This window comes from Nasonia vitripennis, chromosome 1 (assembly GCF_009193385.2).
Source record: "Nasonia vitripennis strain AsymCx chromosome 1, Nvit_psr_1.1, whole genome shotgun sequence".
Lineage (NCBI taxonomy): Eukaryota > Metazoa > Arthropoda > Insecta > Hymenoptera > Pteromalidae > Nasonia > Nasonia vitripennis.
The window spans coordinates 33,764,048-33,780,394 of NC_045757.1; the positions used below are offsets into that span (position 1 = coordinate 33,764,048).

Consider the following 16,347-nt stretch of genomic DNA (forward strand, 5'->3'; position numbering starts at 1 on the left):
GGTAGGTAGGAGAAAAGAAACAGGTATTATAGCTTCCAATATGTTTATTTCAAGAAAATTTTTTTATTCACCAAGATATAGTTAATTCAGCTTATTTACAAGTAAACCTTAACGTTTTAATATGTACAAGTTGTTCAATTTTTACTTTTCGAAATACTAGCCCTAAAACAAAAATTATTGATTATTTATTATTAATAAAATGATAGTCTTTCCAGATTAAAATCAAGAAATGATAACTTACGTTTGCATGTGCTTACTGCCGCTTAGAACAATGAAAGGTGATTGTGTTTCCTTTTGTTTAGCTTGAAGAAGATTTAATGTACCCAGAGGGGTGTCTGTTGAGGACATTCTCTTCATCAATAACTCTTGCTCTGCCTTCTTCATTCGTTTTTCAACCTGCGTACAAAATAAGATTTTAGAGTCATATAGATAATACTTCGAAGATATTTAAAAGTATACATTGAAATGTCGAATATTACCTTATTTTTACCCGGACCTTTGCCGTGAAATTTATGAGACAAATATCGAAAAGCTTCTTTCGTAGTCAAAACACGACCGTCATCGCCAATCTGCTCCAATTTTAGGATAGGTCTATATCCGATTTTTTCGGTGAATTCTGACGTTGGTCCGTTATACCTATCTCTTCGACCGAATTTGTCATCATCGCTAAAAAAATGGTTAAGGTTTATTAATTCTTTTGCAACATACGCCGTCAAAATTACTACATAATTCAATATTAATTAAATTATATGCCATACCCATAAGTCTTATCTTCTATAGAATAATTCTGTGCTCTAAGATGAGCCAATTGGTTTGCAGAGGGTCGATTACTATCTTCTTTCTGAAGATATCCTTTACTCATCGCCAATTTCAATGCTCCTCCAACTCCCTGATCAAGGGATGGTTCAGCATCCAGAATTGCCGCTTCAGTGGTGAAAGGTACAACGGTTACATCATCTACTTCTACGGTATTCCAAGCGCTTTTACCGTTCATTTCTTCATCCACGCATTCTTGCTTTACTTCGTTCACCTCGAAATCCTATTTACATTAGAAAACAGGTAATTTAATCAATCATGTGTTATTATTTTATATAATATATAAATAAAGAATTAAATGAAATCGTACCATAAATTCTTGATGATTTTCATCCCGATTACCCGCCTGACCATAAGTCGGAATATCACCCAGCGTTCGACAAAATTCGGCTGTGGAATTAAGAATAATGTTCCCTGCTGAGTCTGTTTCGTTGGTCATATCTGCTTCTTGCTTTATTGTTAAAGCTATTTCTTCTGGCTTTATCGATGGGGCAGGTGCTTTTATTTTTTTCCATTTTTGTTTCATTCTTCGATCAAGGTCGTGATCATCGTCTTCAATTTTTACGCCACTGAGGTCCTCTGTGGGTCCTATAAATTTGAATTATTTTAATTTTGAAAAAAAATTTGAAATACATCAATCTTCGATAAAATGCCATTACCTCCTAAATCGTCATTGTCCAAAATATCACCTGCATGCCGACGCCTTCTACTTCCTAAATCTTTCAAGTAATCATTAGCACTACTCAAAAGATCATCAGCCTTTAAAGTTTTCTTCGTTCTGAGCTTTCTTACTTTCTTTTTTGTTTTTTTGAATTTTTCCAATTCTGATTCATTGAAGTAATCACTAGCTATCTTTGGCTCAGCCAATTGTAAACTTTCTAATCGCTTGTTTGCTAGGCGATTTTTTACCATAGCGGCTTGCCTTTCTTTTATCTCTTTGGCATCAACCATGCCGATAGCAAAGCTGTCTCGTTTTTCGCCTTCTATTTCTTCATCATATTTATCCAAAACTTTACCAAGAGGCATTCCGTATTCATCATAATGACTCTCGTCGTAAGCGTCATATCCTGGTTTTTTAGATTTCACTAAAACGTTCTTCTTGTAACGCTCATCATCAATCATATTGACATTTACTAAAACATCATCTTCTTCTGCTAGAACAGCTTGATCTTTTAGAGTCAATATGACAGAAGAGCCTTCATTGAAATTATTCTGAAATAAACAAATATTTTAAAATTCTTACAAATAAAAGTAGAGAGATTATTGAGCATGAAATTTGTATAGTCATTAAAAAGAATATTTACCAAACTGTGCTCTACTTTTAGACCCCTCAGGTCTTTATTTGTGTAAGCATTTTTTAAGTCATTGCGAATGTCTTCCTTGACTAAATTACCGATACCGCCAAACTCTTCATCCATCTGATCCAACATCTTTGCCTAGAAAATAAATTAAATAATAAAATTATATAAATACTAGAAATTTACGTCTCTTTTCATGATATAAAATAATCTTTAACATACTCTTTCTGCTGCCTTTCTTTTTTCATCTTGTATTTGAGTGAATTTGCTTGCCCATTTCTCAGTATTAAGATCATCATCATCACCTTCACCTAATGTTTTTATAGCAGCAAGAGACGATTGGATTTCTCTCTTTTGCTTGGTTGTAGCAAGCCTTTCTCTTAATTTTTCCTGTTTTGCTTTTTCAGCTGCATTAGTAGCAGGCTTATGCAAAAACTCTCCAAGATCATCTTTTATAAGATTTGGAGGACCACCTTCCTTAGGACCACTGTCAACTTCCAGAGGTTTTAACCCAAGCTTGGCTCTTATTCGATTTGTTTCCTCAATCGAAAGTGATTCGTGAGATTTCCCACTTTTTGGTGGTGAAGGAGATCTACGTTTAGTAGGCAACCTGTCTTCTCTGCCTCTATCTTCTCTGCCTCTATCTTCTCTTCCTCTATCTTCCCTGCCTCTGTCTTCTCGGTATCCTCTGTTTTCTCTGCCTCTATCATCTCTGCGTACATCTTCTCTGATTTTGTCTTCCCTAGGTCTTTCTTCTCTGACTCTAGTCCTATCTTCTCTGACTCTGTCTTCTCCAACAAAGCCATAATCTCTTGAAGAGTATCTTTCTTCCCTGGACTAGAATGAAAATATAATTACAATATTTAATTATTTTTTATGTCCGTCAGTTAAAAAAATAAATGAAATATCAAACTCACAGTTTCATAAATTTCAGGTGGTGACGGAGTTGACAGATGTACAGTCCTTGAAATCTTTGGTGGTGGTGGGACGCCGACAATTTCCACTGCAGAGTAATACAATTTCTTAACAAAACTGAAAGAGTTAATTTTGGTATTGCAAAATTAACAGTAAAAGTAAAAAAACTTACCATCACTATCGTAATCCTTGCGATCTTTCTTCTTGTGCTTCTTGTGATGCCTGTGTTTTTCGGGTCTCTCGCGTTCTATCGACTCAGACCGGGAGTGACTTCTGTGTCGTTTCTTTCTCGATTCCCGACTCTTGTCGGACTTGTGCCGTTTATTTGATCCCATTTCCTCGAAACAAGTGCAGTTTACTCTTAAAAATGTTTGATGTTTCCAATAGCTCTCTTTCCTAACCTCTAAAAATGTTATTTAAGGTCTGACGTGTTTAAAAATGAATTTGAGAACCATAAAGTCACTTTTTTCTTTTTATCAGCACATAGTAGTTTACTTGATAATACACTACGATACATACGCACAAGTATAAACTATATACATAAATATACACCAATTTTCCTTCCCGTTGTATACCTATAGACGCCTACTCGATTAGATGGCGACGGGCCGGTCACTGCCGCGCTGAGGTGTGTTTTCACTTTTCGGAGCACACCAATGACCAACTCCCGATCTATCTATATATACGTATCACTCTGATGACATCAGCCGTGGCCCGTGATCCAGCCAGTGGACGCTCAAGTCTGTTCTGTTGTACTTTGAACTGGAACGCACCATCTGCATTTGTTTATGTTGAAAGCATCATTTCACGAAAGCCGAATCCTCGTCATTCGTCGCAGCATATAAAATAGATTGTTGAAGTTATAAACAAAATCAATTGTTTTTTCTCCCGAAGAAAGCTCATTCAGGTATGTAAAATTTTTATGAATTTTGTAGTAATAGTGAATCTTTCCTTCATTTTCTGGATCTTAATTTTGATTTTTATTAGGTTAGAATCTAACTAATTCTTTATATGAATATTTTCTATCAAGTATTTAGCAATAGAAACATCTTGTCATTTTAATAACAGAAGCAATTATTGTTGCATTGTTTGAAAATTTTTTTTTTTTGTACAGAATGGGAGAAAGATACAATATTCACAGTCAGTTGGAGCATCTCCAATCAAAATATATTGGAACTGGTCATGCTGATACTACCAAGTTTGAGTGGCTTGTAAATCAGCACCGAGATTCGTGCAGTTCTTATATGGGTCACTACGATCTTTTAAATTTCTTTTCTATTGCTGAGAATGAAGCAAAAGCAAGAGTACGCTTTAATCTCATGGAAAAGATGTTGCAACCATGTGGTCCACCACCAGAAAAGCCAGAAGATTAATTTATGTACATACGTTCTTTTTATTCTTTCTTACATTAATTAAGATAAAATTTATTCATAAGCATCAATAAAAAAATCAATTATTTAAAATTATATGTATGTCAATTGTCTCCCTCCTCCTCTTTTTCCCTCTTAAGCATCTTCATGACTAATTTTGTGAGAGATTGCTGTAGGATAGGATGTACATCACTACATGTTTTACTTAAAAGTTCCATAGAATTATTTACACAATCAACATCCATACTGCCTACTAGAAAGAACTCCGATATTTGATCATGCTGTAAGAGCATAGCTTGCATTATAATTCCATGATTTGTTAACTTCTTTTGTTTAGCAACAGATAAACAGAGAGCTTCTTCTTTATCAGTTGGATCCAGTAAAAGCAGGTCATCATAAATGCCCTATAAATATTGAAAATATTTTTATGTTTATCTATCAATAGATCAAATGTGTAATATAAAATAAAAATGAATTATTTACAGCTGTCACTGCGGTCACAATTCCAAACATAGGTACACTTGCATTTGCCAATGCTAAACTTGCACCCATAATTGCAGCTCCTAAAGCTGATCCGCCATTATCTAATACTAAAGCATAAACATCTACTTGAAAGTTAGGAAACTCGTGCTAAGAATAATTATTTTTCATTAGGAAGTTGCTTTTGTAATGCTTCAAGCGTAAATGAATTGTTCAATACTTACTCTGCAAACTGCAGGCTCCAGTGCCCTTTGCATAATTAAACTGTATTCCTTTTCTTCTGTATCTTGTTGATGGCCTTTTCTTTTGCAAGTAGCAAATGAAGCAAACTTAAATTCGCAGAATATTTCTCCCTGAGTACTGTAACTTGTTTTATTTGGAATTTCTCTTGGATCGAAAGCTGAACAAATAACTTTTGTCTGGCCCATTTCTATGTAGGCTGAACCCTTTGCTTGACTGACTACTCCTAATTTTATGACTGAAATAAGCGTTATGTAAAATTAAACTATTTTGAAGAAAATATAACTAAGGTAATTCTAATTTTTAAAAAGCTTACACATTTTTCGAAGTTCTTTGTGCTTTCTAGAATCCACTCTGGTTTTAAGTTCATTTTTGATGGAGGACTTTGCAGGCTTGGCATTCAAATCCACGTAAATACTGTATGGAACTGTTGATTCAGGACCATTAATTCTTCTCTGGTCATGTGGCATTTTTTTCAAAATTTTTTTCGGGATAGTTAATTGAAAATTAAGTATGTGTTTCAATCTTTCGACTCCACAGGTTGTCTTATTTATTTTACACTTCCGTTAATTTTTAAACACATACCGCTTGTTGATACCTGCAAAAATTTGCATTATTGCATTTCTCATAAAATAAATAATGAATATTCTAACGTAGGTAATATTTTTTACAAGTTTGCTACAGAACAGAAAAAAAGAAACAGAATACAAATTTACCTACGAAGGAGGTTATGCGTAATGAAGCATCAATAGATACCGCGTAAATACACGAAAATTGAAGTATAAACCAAAACACGTGCTATACTGCATATAGATATATCTATATATTGCACGGTTCCACATGTCACTTGACGGTTTTGTGACGTTAGTGCTGCCGAAATGCAAGTTCGAAAACGAAAAATAATTAAAAAATTACAGTTACGACATTTAATTAACTGTCAAGCCAACTTTCAGCTAATTTTAGAGAACAATTGATGAGTACGCGTTATTATCTTGTTTTATTATTACTACATACTTATATTATGGCTTGGTGTTTTGCTTCCAAAGGCCGAATTTGCAAAATAACAAAACACTATATATCAAAGTACTTACAGTGATTTTATCATTGTATTTCCTATGAATATACTTATAAAATTAGATTAAACTTTATAATCATCATAAAGTACTGATGCTTTACGTAATACGTAATTACCATGTTTAATCCTTCTTTCAAAAAATGCACAAGATCTTTCTTTTGCCAAGTAATAATGTAATATTTATATATGCAAAAGTCCGCGAGAACCCGACCGCGGGAGGCGCTGTTTCGCGAGCGTCCCGTCGCGGCGACATGAACAGTTTACGGCTTTATATACGCACACAGCTTTGAAAATTCGCGAGATCGCTTCAGCAATACTTATATACCTATACGACCGGCGGCCTATTTATCGTAGTGTAGAAGGTGGTGTGTAGTAGGTGCAAGTATAAGTATACCGAGTCGCTTCCCCCTGACTTGTGACTTTTTACGGTAGCAGCAGTAGTATCAGTGCGTCCTTTTTGCGATAAGCATAACAATAACGTATAATCTGCGCAAGAAGAAGCAAAGGAGTTATGGCTAAATCCTTGTACAAGTTGAGCCGCGAGCTCGTCGGCCACTCCGGGGACGTGCGCGCCTTGGCCGTCGCCAGCGACGGTAGCATCGTCTCCGCCTCCAGGGACAAGTCCGCTATATTCTGGAAGTTTCAAGAGTGAGTATTTTTCATTTTCTTTGTGCTACACTTTTAGCTGTATTGCCTTTCCTGTGCGCCCGAACTCTGTAATCGAGATTCACGATGCGGTAATTAACGGCTCGTAACGTTCTCTTTTGGTCTGACGGTACACGGATATACAGATGCAAACTTTGCAGAAAAAAATTGAAGATATGCTGCTTTTTAATAAAATTATTATATATTTCACCTCTTTTTTTTCATGGCTGTGTCGGAACAGCGGAAACTTCGTTGGAAATGTAGTAATGAGGGGTCACAGTAATTTCGTCAGCTCCGTGTGCATCATCAATCCTACTCAGAAGCATCCTAAAGGATTGATAATCACCGGTAGTAATGACAATCACATCTTTATTTACAACCCTGGAGAAGAGCAGCCTGTCCATAAAATTAAAGCACATGAAAATACAGTATGCTGTTTGAGAACAAGCAGTTTAGATCCAACGGCATTTGTAAGTAGTTCCTGGGATTTTTCCGCTAAAATGTGGAGTCTTGATGATTTGGAGAAACCACAGATGACGTATCTTGGCCACTCTGCTGCTGTTTGGTGTGTGTCAGACTTAGCCAACGGCTCAGTTGTGACTGGATCTGCGGATAAACTTGTGATAGTATATTTAAGGGATGGAAAAGTTTTACACAAACTAGAAGGACACACAGATTGTGTAAGAGATATAGCTGTAATTAATGAGAATGAATTTTTGACTTGCGCCAATGATGCAGTTATTAAACATTGGACTGCAGTCACTGGTGACTGTCTAGGTAATTTTTATGGTCATACAAATTATATATACAGCTTATCAGCGTTTCCTGGAGGAAGTTTAGTAGCTTCATCTGGAGAAGATAGAACAGTTAGAGTTTGGTGTAATGGAGAAGTAGATCAAACAATTACGTTACCCACACAAACAGTGTGGAGCGTTAAACTTTTACCCAATGGAGATATTGTTTGTGGGGCTTCTGATGGGTTAGTCAGAATCTTTACTGCACATCCAGAAAGATATGCTGATTCTGAAATCATTCAAAGGTTTGAAGAGTCTGTTGTGAACACTGAGCTAAAGGCTAAGCAGGAACTAGGAGATATCAAAATGAGCGAGTAAGTTTTGACTAAAATAACTGCTGGATATATTTAAGCATAAAATAATCATAAATGAATTTTTCAGTCTACCTGATGCAAGTGTACTGCAACAGCCAGGAAAGAAAGATGGAGAAACGAAATTAGTTAAAGAAGATGGTAGTGTTAAAGCTTACAGTTGGTCTCAGAAAGATCTGAAGTGGAATCTCATTGGGGATGTTATGGGAGCCAATTCGAACAATTCTTCAAATATGCATAATGGAATTGAATATGATTACGTTTTTTCTGTTGACATACAAGATGGAGTTCCTCCTTTAAAATTACCTTATAATAAAGGACAAGATCCTTGGTATGCAGCACAAAAGTTCATTGATGACAATCAGCTCAGTCAGATGTTCTTAGAACAAGTATGTAGAAATAATTAAAATTTAAATACAAATTTAAGTACCATTTTTCTAATTTTAAATATATAACTTTTACAGGTAGCAAACTTTATAATAAAAAATTCTACACCAGCTCCTGTTGTGAACAGCGCGCCACAATTTTATGATCCATTCACAGGAGGTAATCGGTATATACCTGCTGCCCCAGCTCAAAGTCCAGCCCAACCTACACCAACACCACCTACAGTAAAACCTGCAACTCCTTTTAAATCTACATATATGCCAATGACCAATTATCTAAGACTGGAGCAAGCAAGCTTAAATGCTATTCATGGTATTTATTTTGCGCTGTATACAAGTATTGTGTGTTTTTAAATTTCATTTAAACAAATACCTTCTCTTCTTTTTTTAGATAAACTTAAAGAATTTAATTCGAAGCAGCAAGCAGGGGTACAAAGTTTACCAGAGGGTAAAATAGAATCAGTTGTAAAATTGGCTACCAATCAGAACCAGGAATCAGTGCAAGCCGGATCAATCAGTTTATTATCGTCGTTACTGAGTTGGCCCGACCCCGTAGTTTTTCCAGTTCTTGATATTGCTCGTTTAGCCGTTTTGCAAAAAAATGTAAATGACCAATTCTGCACCGAAGATCTCTTACATTTGGTGAAACGACATTTAAAAACTGACGCAGTAGTATCGAATCAGATGCTCACCTTTCGCCTTTTAGCAAATATGTTTTGCCACGAAAAAGGAGAAAAACTTGGCCTTCAGCACAGAACTGATATGTTAAAAGCCATCCTAGACTTGCCTTCTCTTGGAAACAAGAACAATCAGGTACATATATATATAAAATAAGCGCTATTAAGACAATTTACAAGTACTTCCCTTGTTCTCATGATAATCATCAAACTTTCTTTGTTTACCACTTTTCGCAGGTTGCCGTGTCAACGTACATTCTAAATTTAGTGGTGGCTGTTAATAAAACGAATGATTCAGCAGGAAAGACGCAAGTGCTGGGCGTTATTTGCAATCTTCTCTCGTTGTTCAAAGAAACGGAGGCGGTCTTCCGAGCGCTGGTCGCACTCGGCACTCTGCTGACGGGGTCCAGTAGCAGTGAGCGCGCCGAGTTCGTCAAAGTTGTGGGGCAGTCCGAAAACGCCTTGAACGTTTTGCAACAAGCGTCTGAAAGCTTGGACCTCAGTGTTCAAAACAAACTCGCCTGTGTTTCTAAAGAAATTATCAGTTTGATCGCTTGAAAAGCAGTTTAAGATACAAAAAACTAAGCATGTTAATATTTTCTCGTTATTTTTTTATACTAAAGTAATACTGCGCTAAAAAAAGGAAAAACTTCGAATAAAGAGAGTCTAGTCGAGTTTTATTATCTTTTTCATTGTATGGTTCGTGTTTCTATTTCGATTTTGAAAACTGAGTTTTCTACTTTTTATTTTCTTGCATACGTACAATTCAAAGGTGAGAAGTATTTTTATGTTTTGAGTATTATGTGTAACAAACATTTGCGTATTAATGAGTTAATAGCGTATTAGCAAAATAACTAATCTCTAAATTTAACCCTAACGTCAATAATGTATGTATGTACATACAATGCATACAGAAGATACTTATAAACACAGGTTAGTAAAATAAACTTTAACATAAATCTAAAAAACTTTGCTTGGAGCTAGCTTCTTCCCACATAACTTTTTATTTTCATACTGAATATAATTCATAAATCGGAGGTAATGAAAAGCGATATATGTAGCCATTAAAGATATGCATACACATACTTATATTGTTAACAAGTTTTAGATGAGAATGACTAATCATTTTTCCAGGTGTTGGCAATCCTTATTTCGAATTGATCATGTTTCAACACGTTGAAACCCAGAGCGACTCAAACGATTTGGTTCTTTCTAGGAGCATCTCACTGGCATCAAAGCAAATATCGCGGGACCGCCGAGAAGTTCCGACGCACAAAGAATAAACCTTGGAAATTTTCGGCAAATTTTCGGCAAGAGTCATCAGTTGATCATTGTGTTGTACTACTTACGCGCTACGACGCACATGTGACAGAACACTGTAAACAAAGAAGACGACGCCGACGCCGACGCCGACCCTGCTCAAACGCAGTAGGATCAGTTCTGCGTCTGCTGCGGTGGCGAGCGCATCGAAGGTGTTGTATTTATAGAATTCAAGATCAGCGTCCGAGAACTTTGAGAAGAAATATATACTTATATATAATGGCAAAATCTGCAAATTCATTTTCTTCGTACAAATTGAGCCATGAGCTCGTTGGACATACGGATGAAGTTCAAAGTTTGGCGATCTTCAAAAATGGTAGCTTTGTATCGACTTCGAAAGATAACACGGCGAGATTTTGGAAACCGAAAGAGTGAGTTTTACGAATTTTTCATCAAGATATTTTATACATTAAATTATCTCTGTTTACAACGTTGAAATCTTACGTTCTCTTTTTGGAATTTGTTTGTTCTTAATTACGATTTTAAACGTATTTAGATAATTGGCACAATATGACATAACTAACTCGTTATTTTTAAATATATTTATATAAACAGGGAAGGAGTATATGAAGAGAGTATTCTGATGAAAGGGCACACTGGTTTTGTCTGTTCAGCGTGTATTATTGAGCCAACTGCAAAAAATCCAACTGGATTCATTGTAACCGGTAGCAGTGACAAAAATATTTGCATTTATTATCCAGGAGAGGAAAATCCAGTTCATACAATTCAAGCACACGAAAGTATAGTAAACGGCTTGAATGCTAGTATTTTGGAGAAAGACTCCTTCTTCACCTGCTCATCTGACCATACTGGAAAATTGTGGAATTTGTATGATTTAACAAAACCTGAAGCAACATTTTTAGGTCATGCTCAAACTGCTATCATTTGGTGCATAGCAGATTTACCTAATGGTTCTGTAGTAACTGGTGGGTCAGATAAGATCGCAATAGTTTATTTAAGGAGTGGAACAATTTTGCACAGACTGATCGGGCATAAGGGTTGCATCAGAGATATAGCTGTAGTCAACGTGAATGAGTTCTTGACATGTGGCACTGATGCTGTAACCAAACATTGGCATGCCATTAGTGGAGTTTGTTTGGGTACTTATGGTGGACATACAAACCATATTTATAGCATTTCAGCACTTTTTGAAGGTACGTTAGCTGTGTCATGTGGGGATGATAGGACTGTCAGAGTATGGCGTAATGGCAGAGTACAACAAACTATAGGAATCCCTTCTGAAACTGTAAGAAGTGTTAGACTCTTACCTAACAAAGACCTCATCTGTGGATCATCTGATGGTGTGGTGAGGATATTCACTGTTAATCCACAAAGATTCATAGATCGCGAGTCTATGATAAAGTTTAAAGAAGCTGTTATAAAAAGTATTGAAAAGTATGCCAAAGAAAGTAAACCCAAGGACGTGGGCAACGTTGAAGAGTAAGTTTTTTTTAATCTGACAAATTAAATATTAAAATTTGAATTATCTAATATTTTTTGTTTGAAATAGTATACCGCTTACAAGTGAATTACATCAACCTGGAGAAAAAGACGGAGATACAATCATTGTTAGAAATGGTGATAAAGTGAAAGCTTATAGGTGGCATCAAGAACAATTTGAGTGGAAATTGATTGGTGATGTTGTTGAGAATGAAACAAGGACTAAAGGAAAACCCACTTTAAATGGCGTACAATATGATTATGTATTTTCCGTCGATATTGAAGAGGGTAAACCTTTCTTAAAATTACCTTATAATAAAGGACAAGATCCATACCTTGCAGCACAAAAATTTCTAGAGGACAATGATCTTGATCAAACATATTTGGATAGGGTAATTAAAATTTTTTAGAATTTGTTTTAATCACTATTAAAAAAATATATACGTCACATTTTTTGTAATTGCATTTTACAGATAGCGAATTTCATAACAACCAACTTACAACTCACTCCGATTCTCAATGCAGAAGCACAGTACAGCAATCCATTTGCAGAAGGTGGTCGTTATGTTTCCAATTCCCCCGAAAATAATGATCAAGCTGGAGCGTCAAGATCATCTCCACCGAGTACTTTAGGACAAATTAACTACATCCCTCAACGACAATATTTAAAATTAGAACAAGCCAACATATCCGCCATTTATGGTAAAATAAATATTCTTATAATAAGTTAAGTCAAAAATGTTATTATAAACATGCTGATAAATAATATTTTTTTACAGAAAAACTAAAAGAGTTCAATTCAAAGAATGAAGATGGAATTCAAAGAATAGAACCTGAGAAACTAGAATCTTTAGTAAATCTAGTTACAGCTGAAAATGAAAAACCCATTGATGAAGAGATGAATGTCTTGAAGGCTTTATTGAATTGGCCTGATAACGTAGTTTTTCCTGTTCTCGATATAGCTCGTTTAGCCGTATTACGAGCAGGCGTAAACGAACAGTTTTGTTCAAATGGGATTTTAGATGTGCTGAAACGCCATGTACAAAATGACGCTGTAACATCGAACCAAATGCTCACTTTTCGTTTATTGGCAAATCTTTTTAGTCACGAAACAGGTGAACAATTTTGCATTCGATCGAAAAACGAGGTACTTACGGCGGTACGTGATCTTAACACACTTGGAAATAAAAGCAATGAGGTAATTATTGAAACATTTTTTTACATCTTGTAAAAAACTTATATCTTATAAAGAATTTCTTTTTGCAGATCGCTATATCTACGTATATTCTAAATTTAGTTATTGCTCTTAACAAAACGAACGACACCTTTGGGAAGATGCAGGTTCTTGGAGTTATTTTTAGACTCCTTGAAATTTTAAAGGACACCGAAGCCTTATTTAGGGTCTTTGTCGCACTTGGATCTTTGATACTGGATGCTTCAAGTGCAACTGAACGCAAAGGCTTTGTTAAGTCTGTAAAACAGTCTAGACCAGTTTTAAAAGCCTTAAGAATACTATTAGATGGAGTCGATTCTTCAAATGTTCCTAACAAACTTCTCAGCTTAACAAGGCAGATCCTTGAATTGATTAAAACATAAAACGTTAATGCTTTGCTTGCTACGATTGCTAAAAAGTTTTTATATTTATTTATTGTTCGTTATTCGCTCTTTTGAAGTGCCTAGATTGTAGTATTAAGATTTTAAGATTTTTCTATAAACTATTTTCTATAAAAAAAGAAGTTTTTACATCATAGTACAAATAAAACAAAACATACGAAGAGTTAATCGACTGATTTGACTATTTAACTGAAATAAATACTCAATATTTTGCCGAAATAAAGTTTCTAGTTTTTTGCAATGTCACTTGCACATAAACTGCGACCAGTATTTCAATTCGATTTTCACACCAAATATGGCATTTTATATAGGCAAACCTTTAGTTATGTATATCATAATATCATGAAGGTAAACAGTCATAATTTTAATCGTTCTACTTAACAGTTATACTATGTTTTATTTAGATAAGTTAACATTTGAAAAATATTTGCCAAAATTATAACGACTTTTAACATTCAAATGTAATTATTATCCAAAGAGATGATCATCCTTGCTTTACACAGATTTTTGCGTAGTCAGCAGTATCGTTCCAAATGACCATGCGCTCTTTAAAATCTTAAATATTGATATAAAATTTTTCACTAATGGTTTTATCATATTATATTTAACGTATTTTTAATTTTCTAATAAAATATTACCGTGCCAAAATTTTGTATCGATAAAATCATCATGTTTCCGGCTGTCAAGTGAACGGGTTTTAGGGTACGCTGCATGATCATGAGTACGAAAATTCGAGTTCTTGAAGATATTCTGTGCCAATCGATATCGTATCTAAACATGCAATCTATATTTCAGAAGTCTATTTACTTTCGAAGTCGAATCAAAAATTTATATCGATGCACTTACGCCGTTTTCTGAATATCGTCGCACGATTGTATGACTTGTTCTCCAGACCAATTCATGAAAAATAAATATATTACAAATACAGACAGTACGAGCATAAATCGTATCATTTCGGTGATCTCTCCTTCGTGATATTTTAACTAGAAAAAAATAAACCATAATTTAATTAGTAACGTGAATCCAGGAATATCATTACCAAACAATCTATTATATTTATTACTTCGCATATGAGAATGGCAAGAAGACTTAAACCAAATATTTGAATAATGAAGAATCCAGTACTGAAAACTTGCTCTATTATCTGTATACCCCTGCAACAGGAATAAAAATCGTCAAATATAGATTCAAAATTACATTGAAAGCTGAAAATTCTTTATCTTTTTGACCTTAGGGCATTTTTATGCATATCAATAGCTTCAATCAAATTATGAATGATCGACGTCTCATCTGTTAGCTCTCCCAACGGATCATAGTTTCCATAACGTACTGTTGCATTCTCTAATCGTAGCCTGTAGAACGAAAAGTTTTTAACGACTAATGTTTGTCCTATTTCGAAACTTATATATTTGTAATAATAAAATCTATCGAATTACCGTGCGATTTCATACAAAGCGCAAACATGTTTGACGCTGCATATATACGTAGCACCGACCGACAAAAATGACAAGCCCACGTATCCTAAAGCAACGCTATAATGCAAGGAGACTTGCAAATTGCACAAGTTTTTATCGATTACCATGGATTCCAAGTAATAAGGAAAGCTATGCAGACACAGTTTTGTGGATTCTTCGCTGAACATTCGTGGAAGAAATGTTATGCAAGCAAATAACGAGAAAGCGGGAAAAGAATAGACTGAAAATATAGTAAGGATTCATAGGGTATTTATGTAATTTAGAAAAAAAAAATGAAAAATCACCCAGAGTAATAAAGATCAATTTTCGTCCTTCCAATAGAAAAGTACGCAATACGTCACGTTCCAAATCGTCGGTCAAATTTTCCCAATCAGCAGCGATTCTTTCGTATAATCGTTTTATCTAAACACAGCATTTTTATAATATAAATTAACAGTATTAAAGTAATTTAATTTTTCAATTGTACTTGTAATACCTGATTTTTTTGATTATAAAGAATCGTGCACACGAGGAAACCACAGACGCAAAAAAACAGCGCAACGCAAGTCTCTAAGATGTTTAAAAGATCAGGATTTAGCTGCGATATAATGCCAGCTGTCTTTTTGAGAATAAAATATGAACATTTTAGTTGCTGTGAATAGAATGTTAGTTGAAAATTCAAAATACCTATACTTACTAAAGAAAATATCATAGAAAACGTCGACATCGCAAAAATCATGTAGCTTATCCTTCTCCCAAACTGTGATTGAAAAGGCCACAGGCCGCAGATCATCGAAACGTGCTTGTTGATATTAAAATATTGATTGTAAAATAAATCCATTTTACCGGATGATAAACTTAAACTGGCGTATTACGCATTTCTCAATGGATCAAATATATTTTCGAGGTTTTCCCCGCAGTACTATTCCATACCTGAGGTCGTATAAGACATTGTTGTTTGAAATGCACAAGTGTATTATCAAGGCAAAAAGGCATTGTTTACATACATGTGTTAGCTCTAACTCTGAATCATTACTAAAGTGATTAAGAAGTTCTTTGTCAAACTTTCGTAGTCAAAAGTAAACACACAATAGTATTGTATAGGAGGTAAAGTTGGTTGTCTAGACGTTTGTTTTCATAGAGAAATCGTCACTAATGTGAAAATAATTTTATTTTAAATAAACCGCTCATGCTGTAACTGAGCGTCTGTTTGTGGATATGCAATACTGTAGTTTTTTGTTGTGCCTTTGGTGTAGGATAATTGAGAGATACAACGTATATTCATATATTTTGGGTAAAGAAAGTTGTATTTCTAACGAAAGTCGGTTAAAATATTTACAACGACGAATATATAAAATAATAATTTAAGTAATACAGTTGGTATTTGATTAAATTTCCGCAAACGCGACTTTTTTCAGTGAACATACAACAGACAACAGTGTAGCAGTAGAATATTATTATTACAGTAACGATGAATACACGCGATTATTGGCGTTCGTTTGTGTGCACCGA

At 34.8% G+C, this 16,347-nt stretch overlaps 5 protein-coding genes across 14 annotated transcripts; 2 read left to right on the plus strand and 3 right to left on the minus strand.

The window, feature by feature from the left end:
* Positions 1-29: 29 nt before the first annotated feature.
* Positions 30-3,764, minus strand: LOC100122451 (U4/U6.U5 tri-snRNP-associated protein 1). Of its 2 annotated transcripts, none has more exons than XM_001606005.6 (10): positions 3,202-3,764; positions 3,032-3,117; positions 2,337-2,951; positions 2,121-2,252; positions 1,476-2,028; positions 1,127-1,404; positions 759-1,039; positions 480-666; positions 242-396; positions 30-162 (listed from the first exon to the last, which is right to left on the minus strand). In XM_001606005.6, the coding sequence occupies exons 1-10, from the start codon at positions 3,362-3,364 to the stop codon at positions 135-137; spliced, it is 2,478 nt and encodes an 825-aa protein (XP_001606055.1). In that variant the 5' UTR covers positions 3,365-3,764; the 3' UTR covers positions 30-134. The 2 variants fall into 2 exon arrangements, with proteins under 2 accessions (XP_001606055.1, XP_031777234.1); XM_031921374.2 differs by having other exon boundaries at positions 3,032-3,136; positions 3,202-3,432.
* LOC100114118 (splicing factor 3B subunit 5) lies at positions 3,625-4,492 on the plus strand. The gene is made up of 2 exons (XM_001607042.6): positions 3,625-3,936; positions 4,144-4,492. The coding sequence occupies exon 2, from the start codon at positions 4,145-4,147 to the stop codon at positions 4,400-4,402; it is 258 nt and encodes an 85-aa protein (XP_001607092.1). The 5' UTR covers positions 3,625-3,936; position 4,144; the 3' UTR covers positions 4,403-4,492.
* Positions 4,403-6,629, minus strand: LOC100122464 (exosome complex component MTR3). 5 transcript variants are annotated; one of them, XM_031921392.1, is made up of 5 exons: positions 6,520-6,629; positions 5,436-5,717; positions 5,104-5,357; positions 4,883-5,029; positions 4,403-4,803 (listed from the first exon to the last, which is right to left on the minus strand). In XM_031921392.1, the coding sequence occupies exons 2-5, from the start codon at positions 5,587-5,589 to the stop codon at positions 4,504-4,506; spliced, it is 855 nt and encodes a 284-aa protein (XP_031777252.1). In that variant the 5' UTR covers positions 5,590-5,717; positions 6,520-6,629; the 3' UTR covers positions 4,403-4,503. The 5 variants fall into 5 exon arrangements, with proteins under 5 accessions (XP_031777252.1, XP_008215319.1, XP_008215320.1 ...); XM_008217097.2 differs by lacking the exon at positions 6,520-6,629 and adding an exon at positions 6,311-6,453; XM_008217098.4 differs by lacking the exon at positions 6,520-6,629 and adding an exon at positions 6,211-6,442.
* LOC100122476 (phospholipase A-2-activating protein) lies at positions 6,421-15,303 on the plus strand. 4 transcript variants are annotated; one of them, XM_001606032.6, is made up of 9 exons: positions 6,421-6,842; positions 7,081-7,947; positions 8,015-8,333; positions 8,409-8,643; positions 8,722-9,143; positions 9,245-10,698; positions 10,883-11,767; positions 11,838-12,159; positions 12,241-12,469. In XM_001606032.6, the coding sequence occupies exons 1-6, from the start codon at positions 6,706-6,708 to the stop codon at positions 9,563-9,565; spliced, it is 2,301 nt and encodes a 766-aa protein (XP_001606082.1). In that variant the 5' UTR covers positions 6,421-6,705; the 3' UTR covers positions 9,566-10,698; positions 10,883-11,767; positions 11,838-12,159; positions 12,241-12,469. The 4 variants fall into 4 exon arrangements, with proteins under 4 accessions (XP_001606082.1, XP_008215324.1, XP_031777232.1 ...); XM_008217102.3 differs by lacking the exons at positions 6,421-6,842; positions 7,081-7,947; positions 8,015-8,333; positions 8,409-8,643; positions 8,722-9,143 and adding exons at positions 12,547-12,965; positions 13,034-15,303 and having other exon boundaries at positions 9,356-9,779; positions 10,224-10,698; XM_001606041.5 differs by lacking the exons at positions 6,421-6,842; positions 7,081-7,947; positions 8,015-8,333; positions 8,409-8,643; positions 8,722-9,143 and adding exons at positions 12,547-12,965; positions 13,034-15,303 and having other exon boundaries at positions 9,417-9,940; positions 10,224-10,698.
* Or180 (odorant receptor 180) lies at positions 13,629-15,700 on the minus strand. 2 transcript variants are annotated; one of them, NM_001190775.1, is made up of 9 exons: positions 15,533-15,676; positions 15,332-15,454; positions 15,141-15,258; positions 14,818-15,076; positions 14,611-14,733; positions 14,445-14,535; positions 14,228-14,364; positions 14,020-14,152; positions 13,877-13,936 (listed from the first exon to the last, which is right to left on the minus strand). In NM_001190775.1, the coding sequence occupies exons 1-9, from the start codon at positions 15,674-15,676 to the stop codon at positions 13,877-13,879; spliced, it is 1,188 nt and encodes a 395-aa protein (NP_001177704.1). The 2 variants fall into 2 exon arrangements, with proteins under 2 accessions (XP_031789389.1, NP_001177704.1); XM_031933529.2 differs by having other exon boundaries at positions 13,629-13,936; positions 15,332-15,700.
* Positions 15,701-16,347: the final 647 nt, after the last annotated feature.